Raw genomic sequence first — 22,541 nt, 5'->3', positions numbered from 1 at the left:
ACCCCAAGAAGTGATTTTCATAAGGAACATGGGGATATGGTCACATTACTTAGCCGAGTTATGGGACTCCCTAAATCCAACTACTTTGAAGAGTGGATGTTCTATTTCACAGAGCAAGTCTTCGCTGGGAAGTCTAAATTCGACTGGGCCCAGATCATAAGCGACAACATCCACACCCGGCTGATAGAGCTTGAAACGAAGAAATACTTCACTATGACCTCTTACTTGGTCTACATGTTTGCCAAGAACCAACCGCTGCCAGGTTTGATAATGAAAGTTGAAATCTGGAATGGGCCTAGTCAGGTAAAGGTCTATGATTGTTACCCACAACTGCATTACCAAGATATAGCTCAGAGGGAAAAGAACAACCCAGCTTATGCAGTTGGCCAATATGAGCATGTCAATGACGCCTTCACAATGCGCCTAGTCAGGCTAATGCAGGGAGGATTACACATAAGGCTCTCAGAGCAAGCTACTATTCTAGTACAGAGGTATGGAGCCTGGTTCATTCAGTTCCCAAGGTTCTCCTATATCCGAATAGCAGGTTTTGATGGTGCCCCTCTCCAACTCCCCCGATACCCAACTGACAAAATAATTCTTATGGAGGTCGCAAGGCAGTCACGTCCGGTCGGCATCTTACTCAGAGAAAGCAAGCAGGCTGGATTCATGTTCCCCATGATCATAGGCAACCATGATGTCCACCTGAAGACCCCTAGCCTAGCAGAGGAATCCCTCATGGAGCTGGCCTCTTATGGTGTACAGGACCATTTTCTGACAAAATATTTCAATCATGATAATCTGGCAAAGAGAGCCTATGGCAGGAGGTACAGAGAAAAAGAATCAGTTGAAGACTATTGGAAAAATTGCTCCGATGACTACGAGGTCCGGAGGCGGGAATATTCTAGACTGAGTGTGCAGCAAATGCGACTCTTTGAATACCGTCGGGTCCCAGATCAGCTCACAGATTCAGGGAATTGCCTCCAGGTCCGAGAATTTGAAGCAGTAAGGCACCTTTTGCCAGGTGTTGATTGGTCCCAGGACCCAATTATTGATTTTGAGGCAGTCATGGCAGCCCCAACAAGATACACAGACCAATGGTTACATCAACAGATTGAGAGGCTAATCCACGAAGGAGTCCAGTTCACCTACCACCCAATGGGTAGCCTTGATTCTTAGTCCTCCGAAGATGAGGGAATGTCTAGTGCACCCCGGGGAGAAATTGAGAAACCAGAGAAAAGAAAGAAAGCGAAAGCTTGTAGAGGGACTCAGACGTCCAAAAGAACAAGAAGGGAGAAGATTCCTATAAGGAGACTAGAGGTCATGTCATCGTCAAAAGACCCCAGTTCGTCCGACGATGTAGTGGAGTTAGATTATATACCTGCTCCGCCTTCTTAAAGTGACATTGATGCGTTTGGAATTGATGATCCTCCCGCGCTCGACATGCTAGAAGTTGAGCTAAGAGCTCTTGAATCAACCGAACTGGGCAACCAAATAGAGGAAGGAGAGATTCCATCCTTTCAAGGGATCGAGGTGTATGAACCCACCCAACAGAGTCGCCACAAGTTGCTGCTCTACAATACAACCAAAGATGACTCTACTGTTGAAGGAGAGCAAAGGATAGAGGAGACTCGTGAGCTCGAAAGGACTGAGGAACGACCATCACGTGAAGATACCGGACAATTGTTCAGTGAAATAGGAGAAAATTCAGTTGCAAGCAAAGAACTTTGCACCTCTTCCACCCCTCCGGTAGCAGAGCAACTGCGAATCTGTGATGAGTCGGCTGAAAACGTCAAAGAACAGAATGCAGACTTAACCTTATCATCAACCTAGACAGTGCCTCAAGAGTGGTTGATTGCCAGAGCCCAACGCAAGGCCGCCACCAAACCACCTATTGATCTAGAGGATATCTTCTCATGCATAGACCAAGCAAAAGGTAACGGGAAGAAAAAGCCCAAGGCATATTCTAGAGTGACCAAAGACGAGCAAAGGAATCGCACTCTTCACATCGCCACCCCACGTATAGACAAGCCAGTAGATCAGATTACACTAGCGGATTATAGCATCACAACTGTCCCCATTGGATGAGCCACTAAGGAGCAAGAAAAGGAAGAATTCAAGGATTCAGTGCAGAATATACTCAGGCAGCTTGAAGAGATAACAGCTGAAAAGGACATGTATCGGGCTCGTGTTGAGCAAGCCGAGGGATACATCAATAAGCTCCTGAGGCCACTACACAATGCCTCCGAATCCCATATTCCCCCGACAACATTGGCGCAAAGGACCACAACAAAATTTGAGGGAGTACGGGACACCGCAAGGGCCGTTAGGGAATGGATACAAGACATCAAGAAAAGGGGAGAGCGAATCCTTGAGGAAGTAAAAGAGATGGCCTGCTATCGAGAACTCACTCTAGTCAAGTTATTAGAGGTAAAGAGGAAATCCCTCCACATGCACGAAGTGGCTGCCACTACCCTTCCCCTCATGAGAGCTCTTTTCTGGACACGCGCAGATTCCTACATTGTCTGCCATCCTAGATCCTCATAGCATCAGTACTCTTAAGGAATGGTACTTGACTATCAACATGAAAAATGACACTAGAGAAATTATTGACAAAGAGAATGACGCATGTGAGGTGATTTTGGGAAACATGCAAGAACTAGGTAAGACAATCCTTCCATCGATAATTTCGGGATGGATAAATGACTTGTCCGATGATGCAATCCAGCCGGACTGGGAAGAAAGATTGGGAACGGATAGGATTACCTATTCCGCTAAGGACTTGAGTTTTGCTGGTCAGTTCCATTCAGACATATTATGCTTTGAGCATAATCGCTCCAACTGGAAGGACGGTTTAAAGCACGTAGACCAGTATCTTGAAGGCATGCAATACAAAAATCGCCATCCTCCTATGCCTCCATTCAGTTTGTTATTCCAATTATGCATCAGGTTCCAAGAATATGTTCGTGAGGAATGGGCAGCAGGTCGTGATCTATGGCACGAATATTTGCATGGCGAAGATCAATTTCTAGAAAAGGAATGTGAGACTGAAATAGAGAAAGTGATTTCTCAAAAGTGCCTTTTTCTCTCTAAATCTTAAAAGTGCACTTTTGCACCAAAAGGTGACATTTGACTTTTGGTCAACAAAATGTAAAACTTTATTAATGCACCTTTTTGGATTATTTTTTGGAATTGTTGTAATTACCTTTTTAGGTAGTTATTGCTCCTTTGGGGGTGGTTGTTGATATTTGCATCCCATTTATGGGTATGGGCAGCCATGCTTTATGGATGAATCTGGGCCACTTGTTTAGATTAAATCTGGGCCATTCATCCTTTTTTGAAGCCTATTTAAGGGACTAGTTTTCCATTTTTTTGTAAGATGTTTTTGGATTGTTGCAAAAGCTTTGGTGAAATTTTACAGGAATTAATGCAAAGATTAAGATTGTTTTCAAGTTTCCTTGTGAGTGCATGGTCTCCTTCTTCACTTAATTTAGAAATCTTTCAGTTATGTTTATTTCTTTTACATAGCATTTTCAAGCAAACATCTGATAGAATCCTCACAGTCCACACCATTGGGGAACGACTGATTGCTTTTCTCTCTGCATGGTTAATCTGGACCTTTCATGCTTAGTTCGGTTATTGAATACTCAATATGAATGTAAAAGTTCTGATGTTGTACGTGATAACATGAAAAATCTTATTTCCCTTTGAAGATTGCACTAGATTTATGCAAATATTGTGCTTGAGTAACTGGTAATGCTTAGTCTTGTTATTTGGAGGCTTCCGTCTGTTTGATGAAACTGCTATCTTAGTTAAAATTTACATTTCATGTATCTCTCTCTCCCTATCCTTCCCTCCTTTTTCCTCTTTTTTAATCCAGAAAATCTGCAGTCCCATCAAAACAGTATCAACTTAATCGAAATCATTTGATAGAAAGATTATAAAAGTTCCAGGGAACTTATCTATAAATTACCCATCCAACGTAAGTCCCCCTTGTGTTTCCAGCATAAACACATCAGACCACTGTGAAATCCCACAGTCAAGACCTGACAAAAGAAACCTTGAGGTTGTCCCCTTTGATCAAATATAAAAAAAAATAGAATTAGGGACTTACTTATCTCAAGAGAGGATAGGATACTCAGCTGGTTATTCTATTCTGCGTTGGCCGTATGGAGTTTGCAGCAATGCGATTCTAGACACGTCAACACACCCGAAGGTGCTGCCATTGTCATCCGTACATCTCCTGAAGGTGCCACCATCCGTACGACTGTGTCATCCATACGGTGAACACCTTCGGTCGTCGTCGTGCGTACATCCCTCTCTGCAGTCACTCTCATTGCCATCGGAGGTATGCGTACGACCCCCTCAGCTGACTGTACTGCCCCGGCTGTGGGTGTTTGTGCGGCTTTGTCCCTAGGCTGTACTACCCCTTCGATGGCCAACGTAACCTAGGGCAAGTACACTCAGACTGGTGCCCATGGGGATCCTTTGGGAACTTTTTGAAATAACACACCGACTGGGGTGGCATCTCCCAGCGGCGTAGCCACTGTTAATGCTTGCGAGCGTACCAAGTGAGCTGAAGGGGGTAACTTCAGGGTTGCAAACTTTACCCGTGCTATAGTTTTTTCCTGTGCCTGTACTCCTTCAGCCATGGGCCGCTCTACCTCTTCCCCTCCTTCTAGCTACACTTCCACCCCTTCCACTTCTTCAACTTCATTCGAATCCACACTGTGCGTTGCCATTCGGAATGCTTCCTCACCACTCCGACTCTCCAAATCTTCAGTCTCTTCCTCTTCCACTTTTGTATCCTCATTCAAACTTCTCCAAGGGTACCTGCATACAGACACATTCTAGAAATAGGCAGATGGCATGGTGGCACATGTAGAATGTTTTATGTTCTAAGGAAAGAAAGTCATGGATTCTATCCGAGAGCAGTTGCGACCAATTATACACCCTATCCAAGCTGAGCCCGTTCATAAGGCTTATCATCCAAATAGCAATATCCGAAGCCCTATTGGCCCCTGTTAGCTTGCTCTTCACCAGATCCATCAGAAATCGCCAGTCACCATTGGCAATGAAGGAGCATTTTAGCCCTTTGTTGTTGCTACTTGCCCACAAGCTCTTCCATTCTGCAGGAGTCAAATTGCTATGACACACCAACCTCAACAAAAAATCTTTCTTCTCCTTCGTCATTTTGGTGGTTGGTTTCGACGCAGACTCTCTATTTGGAATCCCAAATACCCTCTAGAAGTCATGCGGCTTAAAGGAGAACCGGTTTGAACTCCTTTATGTTGAAGGTTGGCATTTGAATGGTGTGGTCTACTTCGGCCTTCCTGAGAGACTTCTTCAATGCGTAGTCCGGAGGGGTTTCGTCCCACCAGTTGCAGCATTCACTTCCTGTGACACTTTCAAATGTTAAAGTGTCCATTGTGACTTTCTCCTGCTAGTCATGTTGAATTTTTGGTCTTACTTTGGCCTTCTTATTGCTGCTATTGGGCTCTCTTGTACTTGTCGTCATCATTGCTGTCTGCCTGGGGTTTTGTGCTTTTCCCTTAACTATTCCTTGCCTTTGACCGTTATTATAATGGTCCGGAGCTCTCGTGCAGCTGGGGTCTCCCCAACTTGTTCTCACCATGGTCTCGTACGTCTTCAATTCTTCAGCGTACGAACTACCTTCAGCCAGTTCCATACGGAATTGCTGCAATCTTGTACGAATGCCAACGAATTTTTTCCTGACTCTATCATGCCTCGTACAAAATACCCCTGCACCACCGTTCGGTCCTATGTTGGCTTTCCTCAGACATACGGAATCGCACGCAATCTCCTGGTTTGCTTGTTCTATTCTCAATAGTCGTACGGGTACGTACGAGCCTAACCGACCATGTGTGTTTGCTGTTTACCGTATCGGTTCGTACAGATATTCCTTTTTGTCTTCACACGACTTTTAGCTATCGGCGTACGGATATCTATATCGGCATTGTACGGGTTTGTACGACCCACGCTCTGTGTGATGCTTGTTTCGTACGACGTCGTACGAAGGTGTGTACGACAATACTTCGTCCCTTCCGTTGATGGCGTATGGTGATGCCTTGTCGATTTTCGTATATCTTAGACTCGTATGGTGTAATATGCTGTACGAGATCGTACAGTGATATTTCTCCTTGTGCTGTTTGTACGAGTCCGTACAATCCTGCCTCCCTTACTTGTACGGGTGTGTACGAATTCAGCTTCACCCTTCCACTCTGCAATCTGTTGAACGTTGTGCCAAAACCTCTTTTCCTGTTTGCTGTGCTTAGAATGACCGGGTAAAGACATTTATACAATTTCTTTATTTTTAGGGTTAGGGTATATGTCCTCAATTTTTCATAAACTATTCTTTTCCTCACCATGTGCAATTTTTTCATTTTGTAACTTTACAATATGTCCCTTTTGTTTTATTATTTTTTTAATATTGTGTAACCCTTCCCCCTTAATTCTTATTATTTGCCATCTTTTTTCCATTTTTAGTATTCTTTTAAAATACTCTTTTAATATTTTTACTTGGCAAGGATTTTTCAGTTTTAGCCTTCGTACCTTTAATTTACCTTGGAGCTTGTCAATTTGCTTCCTCCAGGTGCTTTTTTGGTCGCCTTCTTGTACCACCTTTTCTTCAAGAGCTTGTATTGTCTTCTTATGTTTATGCGACTTGGCTCTTTGTCCTCGACATTTCACTCCTTTCCTCAGTCTTAACCTATTGCCAACGTCTTCTCCCTTCTGCTTTTTGCTTGGTCCCCCTTGATTGTCACCCTCCTTCTTCGGATCCTCCATTTTCCTCTTTACCCTAGTGGGGTCTTCCTGAGGTCTTACTCGGATATTTGAGTCATGCAGCCATGCACATATGTGCGGTAGTCTCCTGTAACACTCCTCGGGGCAACACGTGCCCACATATTCCAGGTACCATATTTTGTCCACCAATGGTGCTGGTCCTACTCCTTTATAGCTTCCATCTAAGTATCGACCCCCATATTGTTGGTACCATGTCACTTTCTCGCCCTCCACCTGTGGTGAGCCTGCGGGGTTAGGGATCACCCGGTAAAGTGCATTGGGGCCCGCTTCCTACTCGCTAGGTCATGATGCTATCACAAACAAATCTTCAACTTTTAGTACCCTTTTCAAACATGGTCCCAAGGTTGCACCGTACTCCTCCAAATCTACCTCTTCTTCCAAGTTGGCTGGCTCTTCCTTCTTGACAAGTTCCGCCTTTCTTTTAGCCTCTGCTTCTTCATCAATTTCGTATGCAATATAGCCTTCGCGGAATCCTTTGTATGAAGCTCTCTTCCTCCAATGCCTCGTGATCCTTATGCATACGGCTGGATGACCGAAATAGGCATTTGTAAGGTGCTTGTGAATTCTAGGTACCGCAATGCCTTCGACTTGTTTGGCCACGAGTCTTTCTTCTATGAATGTGAGTGGCTTAGCCCAATCTTCGTCATGTCTGTAAGGCTCTGCAGCAACGACAGGATCTTCCTCTACTTACTTATTTCTTCCAATGGTTCAGTCTCCCTTCGTTGTGTACCCCAACATGTTGATTGATATGATTGGTTTATCACATTCCCGATACAGTTTCAACTTTGAGCTGTTTACAGGGTCGCGTATTGGGTTATCATCGAGGGTGGAAAGTTTTACTGCTCCATTCTTCCCCACTTCTCTGATTTTATTGGGCCCCAACCAATGAACTTTGAACTTACTAGGCCGAAGTTCGTTGCGGCGGTTATACTTCAAAACCAACTGATTCGGATGAAAGTTTGTCTGTCGGAGATGTTTGTTGTGCCAGTACTTCCGTCGGCGTTGGGCCACTTTGGTCGCCCACTGTGCGATCATCCGACGTTTATCTAACTTGATGAGGTTCGTAAGACGAGCATTTAGACTCTCCTTGTCTCCCAACCGGTTGTCTATAGCAATTTGTAGGCTTGGTACGGTGTACTCTGCCGGCACCACGACTTCCTGGCCATACATAAGTTGGAATGGGGTGTGACCCATCATCACCTTGTATGTTTTACGGTACACCCAGAGTATTGCGGGGAGATGCTCCTTCCAGTCCTCCTGTTCTACCCTGCACGACTTATAAATGATGGCAACGAGTATCTTGTTTGTGGCTTCCGCCTGGCCATTCGCCGGTGGATAGTATGGACTAGATAAATTGTGGAAGATATTGAATTTGTTGTCATCATTTGAATGACCTGGTTAACAAAGTGAACTCTTCGATCAGTTGTAATTTGAATTGGAATCCCGAACCTGGTCACAATTTGCTCATACAGGAACCTTGCTGCACTCACAGCAGTGTTGTTTGGGAGAGCTCTCGCTTCGGCCCACTTGGTGAGATATTCGGTAGCCACGACAATGTACTGACAATTGTGCATATTGCTCACCTTCAGAGGCCCTACAAAATCCAATCCCCATCTTTCAAACAGTTCCTACAATTGAGAGGGGATTAGGGGCATGAAATCCCGCTTTAGTGGTTTTCCTGTACGCTGACATATATCACATCCACAACCCATTCTCGTGCATCATTATGCAAGGTTGGCCACCACAACCCTGCCAATAGTACCTTCCGTGCGGTAGAATTAGGTCCCATGTGGCCTCCCACAAACCCGTCATGAGCTTCTTTTAGTATACTCTGGATTTCCTCCTCCATCATGCATCTGCGGAGGATCTGGTGAGGTCCCATCTTGTATAGTAGGCCATTGATTAGTTGGAAGGTTTTGCTTCTCAATGCCAACTTACAACGTTTCCCTAGCGGCATATCTTGTGGGAATGTCGAGGTGGACAAGTACTCGCCAATGCTCTCGTACCAGGGAGGTAGTACGGTGATTTGAAACAAGTGAGCATCTCAAAAGTCCTCATTTACTCTTTCTGCGGTTTCTCCGGATTTGATTCTTGACAATTGATCCGCAATCACATGACTCTTTCCAGGCCATACTACGATGGTGAAGGTGAACTCCTGAAGTAGTAACTAGTAACAACCATCGGAATAAGCTAGCCTTCAATTGTTTGGAATTTTGTTTTTGGATTTTTCCAAAGAGTGGGTGTATCAGTAGCATTTCAAATTTATGAAATCAATGTATCTAAAACAAGCAACTTTAAAAGAATTCAAGCTTGCTTATGCCTCTTGTCAATGTCTTGAATCTTTTGAGCAATGTTTTGGTCTTTCCTCTTGTTAGTGTTCTATTTTGCACCTTTCAATGAGACAGAAAATGAGATTGACATGTGGTAAAAAATATCTTTGAATTAGAAAGGGAAACACCCTTTCAATTTAAAATGAACCTAAAATTGAACAAAATGTACATTCAATTTACAATGTATACATATTTGGGGTGATTCACATTTTATGCTAAATTAGATGTAAATGCATTCCTCTTGATTTCAGCATTAGGCAGAGGATTTAATGCTCCTTGACTTTAAACAATTCTTATGACTACATGATTACTCTCTTCAATTTAAAATAGTGACCAAGCAAGATAAGTACACATGGAGTTGAATAAGCTAAAACATAAACACAAATGCTAGGGTTATATGAAATGTAAGACTTTGTACAAAGCCACGAGTTGCTCCGTCAAGCTCACCTACAATACAAAGCTTGCAAATTCACCAAAGCAATTTAACTTTTATCATACTTAACGAATATCTCAACAAACATTTATAAGCAAGATAGGCAGAATAAATGTTATGGAGTAAATAACAAAACCACAATAACATTGAATGTTAAATGAACAATAACCTCAGCAGTTGCAAGTGTGAGAATTACCATTGATTGATACAATTAAGTGCAAAAGGATATTTATTTATATAGTTTGCAAACATGCAACTGTCAATTGAATTGATAATTAAAATATTACAATTACCCCTTAAAAGCTTTTGTCTCTCATAGGATGGGGAAGGCGATCTAATAATAGCCAACTTTGAGCTATAAATAGAGAGCTCTAGAAGTAGCAGAAGGCTAAACATAGCAGGGGCTTCTTGGCTAAAAACAGACACTGCTAAAGATATGTTGGGCTATAAAGAGCTCTAGATGAAAATAGTAAAGCTAAAAATATGCTCTTCTGTTTGAAAATGGTGATGGCTAAAAATAGCATTGCGTGGTCGAAACATATACTTCTGATAGGCAACTCTAGATGACTTTGGCAATTTTTTAGTTTTTTCCTCTTACCATAGCTAACCTTATAAAATGCATTGAAAATCTACTCATACATCCCTCTATATAAGCATGTTGTGTGATGTCCCCATCTTTGCACTAATATTATAATAGCGATAAAATACTTATGTGGTCAAGAGGTGGCAGGTCTTGAGCACCGACTGCTAGTTAGAAGGATGTTAGAAGAAATTTGCATAGTTGAAGTAATAAAAGTATCCAGAAAAATTGTGAAGCCTTATAAATAAGACGATTTTCCCTTAGTATTGTTAAGAGATATAGGGATGAGTCAGATTTAGCACCATTTGAGCAACGAAGCAATAATCATTATATCAAATGAAGATGGTGAACATCTTAAGGACAAGTCCTCTTTGATACTTCTATTATACCATATAAGGAGAGCATCTTCATTAGTTAAGCTAATCAATCTTATATGGAGAAGATACAAGTGATCTAAACATCAATCGATGGAAAGAGCATGACAAGCAGCCGATTACTATGAAATCGATCATCATTGTATCTCGGGATACCATCAGAAGATTAGAGGTGATATGAATATCATAAACAAAGAGATCATGAGTATCAACAATAATTGATAAAGCAAGATTAATATTAATCATCAATAATAGGCAGCGTTTTTTAATGCTAAGTATCGCTATAGAAAGGGATTGCTAATCGATTAATTAGTCATACTCATCGATGGTAATAGTATGTTCAGCACAACACTTCTTAACTATATTGTCAACAATAATATCGCTTTAGCTAAGTGCTGGTTAGCAACAACACAAGGATAATTGATATTGTTAAGAATATGGACAGCGATCATATCATTACCGATTGGGTTATGAAAAGGCACGAATTATGGTAACAAAGGCAGAAATTGCAAGAACTATTATTATGCCCTAAGATAGTAGCGATCATGATAAATCAATATTCCTGGATCAAGCAAATTGATGGTTATGAAGAAGTTCGATTATGAAGAGAGGTGTCTCATCGAATTCCAAAGGATGCCATCCTTTTGGTTTGAGATGTATAAGAGCAAGATCTAACACATTCCATGAATCATCGGATTTGTCTTTATCCCTTCCCTTTATGCATTCTTTTGATCTGCTCGATTGAGTGATTGCTTTATTGGCATTAAGTGTAACTTCTATCTAAGTATAAATCCATATTTTGGGTGGAAAAAATGTTTGGATTGTATTGGTTATGCCATCATGTATGCATGTGCCTATACATTGGGCTTAAGATTTCATAATCTACCTTTTTGCACCCCTATGTCTGTCATTAATGTTTGCATGTTTTAACTATTATGAGGCATGTTTTACTTGTGCCATGTGTCCTTGAGTGTTCATTTGAATGTTTCATTAGAAGGATATGCACTTTGTATAGAGGCACACCATTTTCCAAGCATTCAAAGATGTTTGAAGCTGAGTGGGATTGCAGAAATTTCCCATCGCCATTTTTTACCTTGTTTTATTAGTGGGTGAGATTCTGCAACAATAAGACATGATTTTTCCAATGCATACTATTAGCTTGCTAGTTTCTGGATTTGACTCTGTATACTTTTTTGAAGACTAGATTTGAATCCTTTCAAGACTTTTGTTTTGTGGATGCATGCCTATCCACTCTTTTATGTTCTTGATCAATGATGTGCCTTGGAGTACGAAATGTTTCTAGACATGCGGTCCCATCCCTTTTGTGTAGGAAAAATTCAACTTGAAGATTTATCTGAATAGGTGTGTTTCAAACTCTTGATGCACCTTTGATCATTTCCTAAAATTTGTCATTGTACAGGCGCATGTGAGTGTCCTTATGCACACTTGGTCAATAAGAAAAATAGGCTCATTTTTTTGATGTGCGCCTATACATGCTTGTAGAACCTTTAAAAAGTGCCCTCCTTTGCATTGGCATGCCTATATATTGTGTCAAAAATGTTCAGCATTTTATTCTTGACAATTTTCCTTGTTCAAGCACACGTTTGATCCTCCATTCATGGACCTTCATATGCACCTGCACACCTTTGCCCACGTGTTTGGTAGATTCTTACACACCAATAACGTCGAATTGGTTTCCTTTAAAGTGTCATGCCCCTTCTCTAAGGCACACATCTTACCATCGGGAGAATAATTTAATGCAACTTACATTCCTTTCTATTGGTGCATGCCATGGTTCTGGTGTGTGCCTTAGGAATTTAGATTTTTCAAAGCTTTGACTTCTTTATACTAGCACATGATGGATTTTCAACGAGTATTTTATGATCTTGTGATGGTTTTAAAAAAACTCAACAATATGATGTGTGTAGACAAGATTATGAAACATGACAGGAGGTATATGCTAATGTTTAGTTTAAAACATGACACAATTCGAAATTTTCATATGGATACAACAACTTCTTAAAAATAATTTTGATCAAGGTCTCTAGTCTCACAAATCGTTTGTATCTTATGAGACAAAATGTAATTTTTTCTATTTTATATTTGAGACTTGGGAAAGAGTAAGGATTTTAATCTGTCCATGATCAAAATACCAATAATAAGCATTGTTAAGGACCACCTTAAGATCCAAATACTCCCTTTATAGAAAAAGGCTTACAGGCTATTAGTGGATATTAAAGACCAAATTAATTTTTAATGCAATAGCAATGTATATGTTTAAAAAACATTTAAAGAGAAATGATTAAATTTAGGTCAGTTAACAATAGAGTGATTGTCAAATATAACTAAAAATTTTCAATCATACTATGGCTTCGTAATTTCAAAAGGAAGTGAAATCATAAAAGAGTAGGACAGAGGTGTGTGGGAAATGTGTTGCAGAGATAAGGGAACCCATCTGTGGGGCGTGCTTGTTGCTTGATGCCCTTTTTATGGCCAAGGAAGCCACTGACGCATATGACTATACCAGTAGGATCCAGTATAGTGCCTCAGACAAAATCCACTTGTTCAACATTGCTTCATCTTCAGATTCTTGTCAGCAGTAGATTGAATCTCTGCAAGACTAGAATATTAATTGTGATCTCCTCTGTTTTCCCTCTTGATGATGGATCATCAGTTATTGTTACCTTTTGAGTTATAGATGTGCTTATCTAATAAAATCTTTAGACTTTTGAGAGCTGCTTTTTTTGCAAGCTTTTATTGTTGAGGAGTTCCTTGTAAGATGATGTTTCCTATCAAAGCTGATAAACACCATTGATTTAGTGCTATTAATATAATCTTGCTAATAACTGGATGATTTTTACTTTCCATGGTCACTTAAATCTTCAGAATCTTTGATGAAGCTGAAGATCTATATAGTCTTTGGATATGTTGGAGACGATAATGATATATAACTAGTTGATGTTTCTAAGATGCTAAATATTTTCTTCTCTTGCTAAACATGCAGATAATTACATCAGCGAGTCTACAATGGTTAAAGCAACAGTTGCTTTAAATGAGACAGTTGGAGTTATCATTGATTTTCTTTGGGATGCAAAGGTTTGACTCATTTAAATATAATCTGTTGGGAAGACAAAATCATAATGCCAAACAAATTATCTTTTTCACATTTGACCAGTCCCAATGTAACTTGTAAGAAGCATCTCTATTTATTTCCTTGTTTTTGCAGGTTCATGATATGACGAAGGGGGATGATCTATTAGCATCTGTCCGGGTTGTATGCAGGTATGGTCTAGCCTAGGTTGTACAGCTTGCATGCATGTACTTGCTGGCAGGGATATATTGAACCTAATGTTAAGCTTCACAACTATGGTTTTATATTCTTTACCTATAAAGCTTGGCTTTGAATATTTTTATTATTTTATACAGAATACTTGACCAAATAATAAAGTTTGGCTGGATAGACTTACATGAGATGTCTTCTACGACTAAGGGGTGTGGTGGTTGAGTGTAATGCCTATGAGATGTTCATAAAATTGGCTGACCTAAATTTAATTTTTGAATTTTCACAGCTGACAAAATTAATTTAATAATTCCAAATATATAAAATATACATCTTTGACCTTGAATTATCTTTTGGATCTGGGTTGGCATTTGTTGCATAGGTGAGGGCTGCTATATCACAGGGTTCATTTAATGGTGCCTGCAAAGAAAGGCAGGCGATCACATGAATGCCCACTTGTCCTTACCAGCTTTCTTGTTCTTGCAGCTGCAGTCTGTTTTCAATTTCACCTACACTGTCTGATCTGTACTCCCAAATCTCACCAAAAATTTAGAAAGACTCTAATAATTGTGACAGTGTTTTTGTTACATTATGAATTTGTAATAGCAGAGAGATAAAAAATAAAAAAGGAGGTGATATTATAGTGGTAAGGCTACATGTGAACTGTTTTACATGCATATTTGATGGTCTAGATTCTTCAAATTCAGTCTGTACAAGTGCAGCACAATTTCGCACTACAATCATGGTTCAATACAACGTGCATATTGAAATCAGCTTCAAATTAATCATATAGCTATGCAGAAATCTGTACTTTCTCTCAATGAGTGGATAAGGTACAAAAGAAGTGAACCAATCTCATGATTTGGGGCAATATGATTGCAGCATATTGCTATACTCCACTACAGAAAGAAAGTGCTAAGCATTCCATAGCATTCAAAATAGTTTATGTTCAAATGCTTGGCAGTTCATCATTGAAAGACATTTATTCATCATATTAATTTAAATACCTGTTTAAGAAGTGCATGTGATCTGTACATCAGTCTGATAAGGGAAGGGCCCACTTGAAAGGATTGGTGGCAGCTACTAGATTTTTTTTATTGTTTTATGTGCGGTGTGTTCAATTTCAATTGTGATTGAGTAATGATTTGTTGAATGCAAGGTTAGTTAATGATTTATTTCTGAGATGCTACTATAATTATTACTATTACAGTCTAAAAACTTCTGAAAGATTAAAAAAGGTGTGCTGTGAGTTGAGCAATTTCCTTTAGTGTGCTGTTAGATCTACCAAATTCTTCTGCTCATATTATTTATTCTTCAGCTTTTCTTGAATGTCCTTAAGTAGATGTGCATTTTCATTTAGATACTTACCTTTAGGAAGGATTTGTGATCTTGCATATACTTTGCAAGCCACTTAGTAAAAAATAAACAATCCGGGATTTGAAACAATATTGAGTGTGCTGAACAGCAAGTTGAAATTTCTCTGCTTTTTAAGTTTTCCTTTCTATATTAAAAAAATCCTGCTTTTTGTCACGTTGTTTTAGTCACAAGATATTTGACAGTAATGGTACGGTGGGTTGAAACAGTCATCTGCAGAGTTACGTATCTACTTCTTCATTATGTATTTTACATATATTGCAGTCACAGTATCTCAACGTTGGTCATTCTTTTCATGACCATGAAACAATTTCACTTTATGGTGCCCTTGTTCACAAGGTTGTCTAGGAGCAACAGAATGTGTTGAGCTGAAAGTTGACAGGATGAGAGCTACTTTTACAATGTGGCTACAGCTCTCTAATTGACTTCATTTACATGTGCCAAGCTTGGAACGCTGTTGTCTATTCCAACATGACATTCTTTTAAGTCTAATTGTCCTTAAATTTCTCCCCTATAATATCATAATGATGAATGTAGATGTAATGTTTCCACAGGTACCTTGCGGAAACACCATTAGCATATAAAGTACAATTTCAACAGCTTCTGTCTCACATTATGTCCATTACAGGACAAGATGAAGAACGGTATGGGGTTGATGCTGAAGTTAACATTTAGAATAAACATCATACATGATTGAGTGGTTGTAAAGGCAATCTTATTTTACTTGTTGATGGCAGGCCCTTTCTTTCTATTCAGTTCTCTCTTCCTACACTATGCCAAACTACAATGGACCCCGAAGGTTGCATTGCTTTAGTGTCATGTGAAGGCCACAAGCAGGTACTTTTTGTTTTTCTACTATCAAACTATCCTTCCAATACGTTGAAACTTGAGGTTATGTGCTAATGACTGCAGAATAGTTGCAGAATAAATACTTTTGAAACTTCATTTCCATTGACTTGTTCACATATGCATTGTCAATAGTTATTGTTTACATATATGTTATCTAGATTTGACCAGCTATTTAGCATCTGAGTGATGCAGGAGCATTTGGGTTCACAAGCAATCTTGCATCACCAATAAAAAATAGTAATTTTCTTTTCATGTTCAAGTTTTTCATTTTTGGTGTAGGTTGGAGCTTCAAGAGCATCTTATGGAGTGTTGTAAGGATAGAATATTCATTTAACAATACTTGGTTGTCATTTCAAAAATCAAAGGCAAAGAGTGTTTTTTTATGTGATTTTAAAAGTATTAGATTGCACATTTTGAGGTTTCAAAGGTTGAAGGGATTAAGTGGCAAATTGAAAATGAATTAATTTGCTCAATTTGGATGCCTAGGGAAGTGTTCATAAGGCAAGTGATCTTTGGCATTCGATTCTTGTTGTATTCTTTCATTTTAGGTGCCTTAAATAGAGGGAAAAGCTAGTTATTTTTGAGAAAATAATTAGTGTTCCACGGCTGTTGGGGATGAGGGGATGGCAGCGGGGGGGGGGGGGGGGGGGTCTCATTGTGCTGATATAGTTATACATATACTTATATTACTTGAAACTAGTTTTGAAAAGATGTATAACAGTATAAGAATTACATTTCAAATTTTCAAATGAAACTATAGGAAATTAGTAAAATTATAAAATAGCAAAATTTGAAATACTAAATCTAAATACGAAGATTTCTTGAATACTAATTGCTAAATAAAATTTAACAAAGGAAATTGTCAAATTGGAGATTTCTATTATATCGAAAATATGAATATCTGATGTTATATGAGATATCACAAAGTCTATAAAGATGGTTACATGATTCATCATTACAACGAGTAGCAAATATAGATACTAATAGCAATAGCATTACAAAAGACAAAATGCCAGAATGTCAAAACTCAAAATGTAGCGAAGGGAGGCCTCTAATCATTTGCTAACTCCTCATCACTGGAACTGCTGGACTCCTCAAGGTCAAGATCCCTCAAGCCCACACCAACCAGCATTGCATTTGAAGTGGTAGGATCATCCTCATCAATTTGTGAAGGCTCCTTTGGCTCTACATCCCATTGTGTCGTTGGACTCTCCTTGTACACAAGTGTCTTGCGGTCTATAAGACGCAAAGCACTGTGTACAACCACAAGCTTCTCTGCTCTCTTAGAGGTAAGTCTGTTCTATGAAGCTATATGTAGACCAATTCCTCTCAACAGCTGAAGAACTTGAAACTTGGGATAGTAGACGGATAGCTAGAGTGGTGGTCAAAGATTTTAGACCATGGCAATTCCACCAGAAAAGTGGGTCCTCTTGTGCCATAGTTTCTATATCCATCTTTGCCGCATCTGAATAGCGTCAAAGAGTGGCAAATATTCCCCATTCTGTGTGAATTATGCCGACATCTCTAGAATCATACATCTTCTCTATGCATCTAAAGAAACCCGCCTTCCCCTCATCATCCTAAATTGGTGTCACTCTACCCGGTCTAGCCTTGTACCACTTAGGATTTAAAGAAAAGGTAGCCACATGCAAAGGAGTGTTCAACTTGTCCCTTTTGCGTTGAATAATTGGCCGAATGTGGTCACTGTAGAATGCTAGAGAGGGGTCCTTCACTCGCACATCAGCCCTCATCTGGTCAAGCATAGAGTTGATGCACTCATACACCTCTCCAAGGTTAGGTGCATCCCCATCCCCATATCTAACGACTTGGAATATTGGAGAAATGATGTAGACAATGTATTTCGCATCAATCCAAAACACATCACTCTTCACTATCTCCTTCACCCTTCTCCCCTGCTCTGTCTTGGCCTTGGCCCACCTATTCCACTCATTAGTCATAACCATGAGTTGTAATGCCTCTTGCAACTCAATCATTCTCTCCAAGAGAATGAAATAGGATGCATATCTGCTCTCAACTAGTTTCAAGAATTCCTTCTTCGTGAAGGTCTTGAAGAGTGCATGTGAAGTGTGGTGGTTGCAGATAAACATCTGCACATCTTTCGCATCGCTGACCACTCCTCTAATCCAGTCAATCTTCCCCTTGTCCTTGAGTGCATTGTTTATGGCATGCGCACAACATGGGGTCCACTAAATATGTCTATAGGCTGCCTCAATGAGTTTCCCTGTTGGTCTACACACATGGGCTGCATCTGTCACTACTTGGACCACATTTTGTGGCCCAACCTCCTCAATAGCCTCCCTAAGGACCTGAAACTGAAAATCAGCATCTTTGCGATGCCTTGTACAATCAACTGCTCTAAGGAAGTATGGGCCCTTTGCACATGTGACCAAGATGTTGATGAGTGGACGATGGCTAATGTCCGTTCACCCATCCATAACTATGCTGCACCCAGATGCCACCCAACATGCGTTCATCTTCTCCATCAAAATATTGATCTTGGAATAGTTCTTATCCAATATCGAGGTCCTCAATTTCGTCTCACCTGGTGGCACATATGATGGTCCTCCCTTCGCCACCATAGACATCATCTCCTTATAGTAAGGAGACCGTGCAACATTAAATGGGATGCCATTGGCAAAGAAGAACCTGCCAATGGACTCATCTATTTCATTCTTCAACTGCACATTAAACAAATCAGCTATGGGTGTCATGTCCCCTCCTTGATCGTTATATACATCCTAAATAAAGTAATTATTATTATTAATTAATATAATAATAATAACGAATTTTATTTGGAATTTATTTATTTATTAAATGTATTATTTAATTAATATCTATTAATATTTATTACTAATAATATTCTTGAAATATTCAAATAAAAATAAATAATATAAATAAATAAATAAGTAACATTACATATCAGGTTATGGTGATTTCCAGATTACAATGATCATATCATATTAAATAAATTCACTAATAAACTGTAGTGATTAGCATAATGAGAATCATGTGAAAAGACACGATATTAATTGGAAAACACTAAAACCAAGGTATCAATAGTTATGCATGACCATAATCGGTGAATATCTTAAAGTCTAATAGTAAGTATAATAAATAGAATTGATGGCAAACAAAACCATTAAAATGAATTATCGATGGTTTATTAATATTAAAACCGATAGTCATATTAAAAGAAGAGAATTAGGTATCGCTAATTAAAAGTAATAAAACATGACCGATAGTTATCGAATCGGTATAATCAAGAGAGATGCACTTATAGTCACGACCTTTGGGTTTCAAAAAGATGTGACCTTTTCATGAATGGTTACATGAAAGATATATAAGAAAATAGAATCAGGTGGAAAAGGGGTATGGTGTGTACGGAAAAAAAGAAAAAGAAAATAAATATAAACTTTCTCGCAGCATGGATCAGATCAAATCAGAACTGTTATGAATTTACAGGCAGTAACATCCATGTTCTGGGTGGTATGCATGGGGGGATGTGTTTAGTAAGTATGCTTAATATATGAGGCACATGAAACCCGATAATGTTCTATGCAGAATATAATATTAATAATATTATCATAAACTACAAAGATATTAAGACTAAGGCATTCATACTAAACAATTTCATATACTATGGCAGACCAGATCTGACGCAAATCAGATCTGTCTGCCACTACAGTTACTAAGTGGAATAATGATAGTAAATGGGTAGGGAAAGTAATTTATAGTATAGGGAATATAATCTGATTTATTGACTAGTGACTTAGTAAATGGGTAGGGAAAGTAATTTATAGGGAATATAATCTGATTTATTTATTTTTTATGTGTTTATACAAAGGTTGATTAGTCAACTATTATCTTATAAAGAACTATTCTGTAGTGAAACATATAGTGTAATACTACCTAAACTTAAATATATATATGTATGTATGCGGTATATATATATATATATATGTATGTATGTATGTATGTATGTATGTATGTATGCAGGATATTTATATGTATGTAGGATCATGTAAATTTAGGCTTAATTTATGGATTAAAAAATGATAATGAATTGTAGGATGTTATATGAATAATGTGGCTATATGATGGAGGCTATTGGGAGGAAATTTCCTTAGCCTAATTCAGGGATTATGATAATCCCTGGTAGGTAGTATATACTGAATATCTATATGCATATATATGGCTTGGTTGACTAAGTTCATCCAAGAACAGGCGGATCTGGCCGGTCCCCTTTGAGGACTTGGATGATGGGATGCATCATCCAAGGCAAGGAATTGACATATGGTCTTCTTTGGATGGCTTGGGTGTAAGAGGTTACATCCAAGACAGGAATCGAATTAACCTTCGATTTTCTGGATGGCTTGGGTGTAAGAGGTTACATTCAAGACAGGAATCGAATTAACCTTTGATTTCTTGGATGGCTTGGGTGTAAGAGGTTACATCCAAGATAGGATTCAAATTAACCTTCGATTTCCTGGATGGCTTGGGTGTAAGAGGTTACATCCAAGACAAGAATCGAATTAACCTTCGATTTACTAGATGGCTTGGGTGTAAGAAATTACATCCAAGACAGGAATCGAATTCACCTTCGATTTCCTGGATGGCTTGGAACCAAGATGGGTTCCAAGAAGGCGAGCTTCACAACCGCCTAAGGACATATCTCCATATGGCATTCGTATCTTTTTTATTAGATAAGAATTGTGATTAGTGTTAATTAAGTATTTTAAGGTTAAATTGCAAGTTAGATTAGTTATATATGTATATTTGTTGTATTCTAACAATCTGTTTTGCAGGACAGTGATCTCTAACTAGTAGGGACATTACAATGGGGCTACTCCGCGATGTGTGCAACTTGCGTTTCCCAGTCCCCATAGCCTCTCGTGATTGGTGCATGGCACTAGAAATGGAAGTGGATGAAGGTCTAAACATCATTCCTCTCGTCTATGAAGACTGTGATGCATGAGAAGTATGTTGCCTTTGCTGGCTCTATTGAAGGGCTGCCCTAGTAGACAAAGTAGTAGGGACTGAAACATCTCTATCATTTGGAAGCCCCAAAGCTTGTTCATCTCAATTTTGTACTCTATATTTTTAGTTTCCTTCAAAAACTTACAATGATTCACACCTTTTTGCTATCCAAAAAAGGAATTGTGTATTCACTCTAGTGATGCTACCAAACCATTCAACCCCACAAATGTTGCACTAACACTTCCTTGTTCCCCCACCTGTATGTGATGTGCCTTCTACTCTTGAAGAAAATTATCTTAGAGGAAATTTAGGATCATAAGCATCCCTAGCATACGGTGCCAACAACTCTGAAGGGCAACCTGTACTAGTTGGTGCACTCGCCATGGAACTAGATTGGGCTCTAGGATCAGCCCCATGGTCACCCCCCTCATCCTCAGGTTCAAATTCTGAATCATGTTCACTATGAGAATGAATTTCCATCTCATCCTCACTCATGTCATGGGAGCTCATTGTGATAGTGACACTGCATTTCACAAAATAAAAATAAAAATAAATTCAGCCTAGTTTAACAAATTGAAATACAAATTTGAAATTTCAATTTTGAAAACAAAATTTACAATTTATAATTTTATATTATTTAAAATAAAAATAATAAAATTTGATGTTGAATCTTGAGGGCAAAATATGAATGATTCATTTATCATTTTCCCCTCAAGATTCAACATCAAATCTGATTTTGAGATGAATAAAAAAAAAAAAAGTTTAAACAAACAAAAAATTGAAAATCAGAAAATAAAACAAGAAAAACCCTACCTTGTGTTTGAAAAATCTCTCCAAAATGTTATAGAATTCTCTTCCTCCTCTTCTTATTGCTTCTTCTCACTCCTCTCACCTTGCACTCACTCCTTCAATCAGACTTCTCCAAGTTTTTCCTCTTCAGCTTGCTGGAAAAAAAAATCAGACTTTGAAAATGTGAGTGAAATCACCAAATATGGTGGTTTTGTGTTGTTTTGGGGGAAGGGGTGGGGCCCACGTCAAATTAGGGTTACTCCCCAACCCCCAAAAATAACACTTTTTTTTTTTTAATTTAATTTTTCCATGCCTTTTTACGTCTGCGCGACGGGAGACGTTTGGACGTCTCCCCGCCCCTCGAGAAATGCCTAGGCGTCTCCCAAGTAGACGTGGAGACGTGGAGACATCTCCCAAGGAGACTTGGGGACATCTTGATGTCTCCTTCTCCGACGGAGCATCGGTGGCAGTGGCGGGACGATGGGAGATGTCACGTCCCCGTTTCCCTATCCCGGAAACATCCCCGTCTTGGAAATGCGGCTCAAAAGTGGGGGAAACGCGTTTCCATGGAACGCTAAAAATGATTAAGGACTTCAATTTCTCAAAGAGCCCAACTTGGTTCTTACGTTTATTCATTTTTCATTTAATGAGGAATTTCAAGCAAATAGAGAGGAATTTAAAAAGACAATTGGAGGCAAATGAAAGGGCAGAT

At 39.2% G+C, this 22,541-nt stretch overlaps 1 protein-coding gene across 5 annotated transcripts in view; it reads left to right on the top strand.

Moving 5' to 3' along the window:
* Nucleotides 1–22,541, top strand: part of LOC131071776 (uncharacterized) — a 260,807-nt gene that overhangs the window by 123,673 nt on the left and 114,593 nt on the right. For all 5 annotated transcript variants that reach the window (XM_059207276.1, XM_059207272.1, XM_059207274.1 and 2 more), the window contains 4 exons: nt 13,544–13,635; nt 13,766–13,821; nt 15,748–15,837; nt 15,931–16,030. In XM_059207276.1, the coding sequence (XP_059063259.1) occupies nt 13,544–13,635; nt 13,766–13,821; nt 15,748–15,837; nt 15,931–16,030 (338 nt within the window). The remainder of the gene's footprint in view (nt 1–13,543; nt 13,636–13,765; nt 13,822–15,747; nt 15,838–15,930; nt 16,031–22,541) is intronic.

The sequence above is a fragment of the Cryptomeria japonica genome, chromosome 6 (genome assembly GCF_030272615.1).
Source record: "Cryptomeria japonica chromosome 6, Sugi_1.0, whole genome shotgun sequence".
In the NCBI taxonomy this organism is placed as follows: Eukaryota; Viridiplantae; Streptophyta; class Pinopsida; order Cupressales; family Cupressaceae; genus Cryptomeria; species Cryptomeria japonica.
Note: the sequence above shows the minus strand (reverse complement) of the source record. Positions and strands in the feature narration are given on the sequence as shown.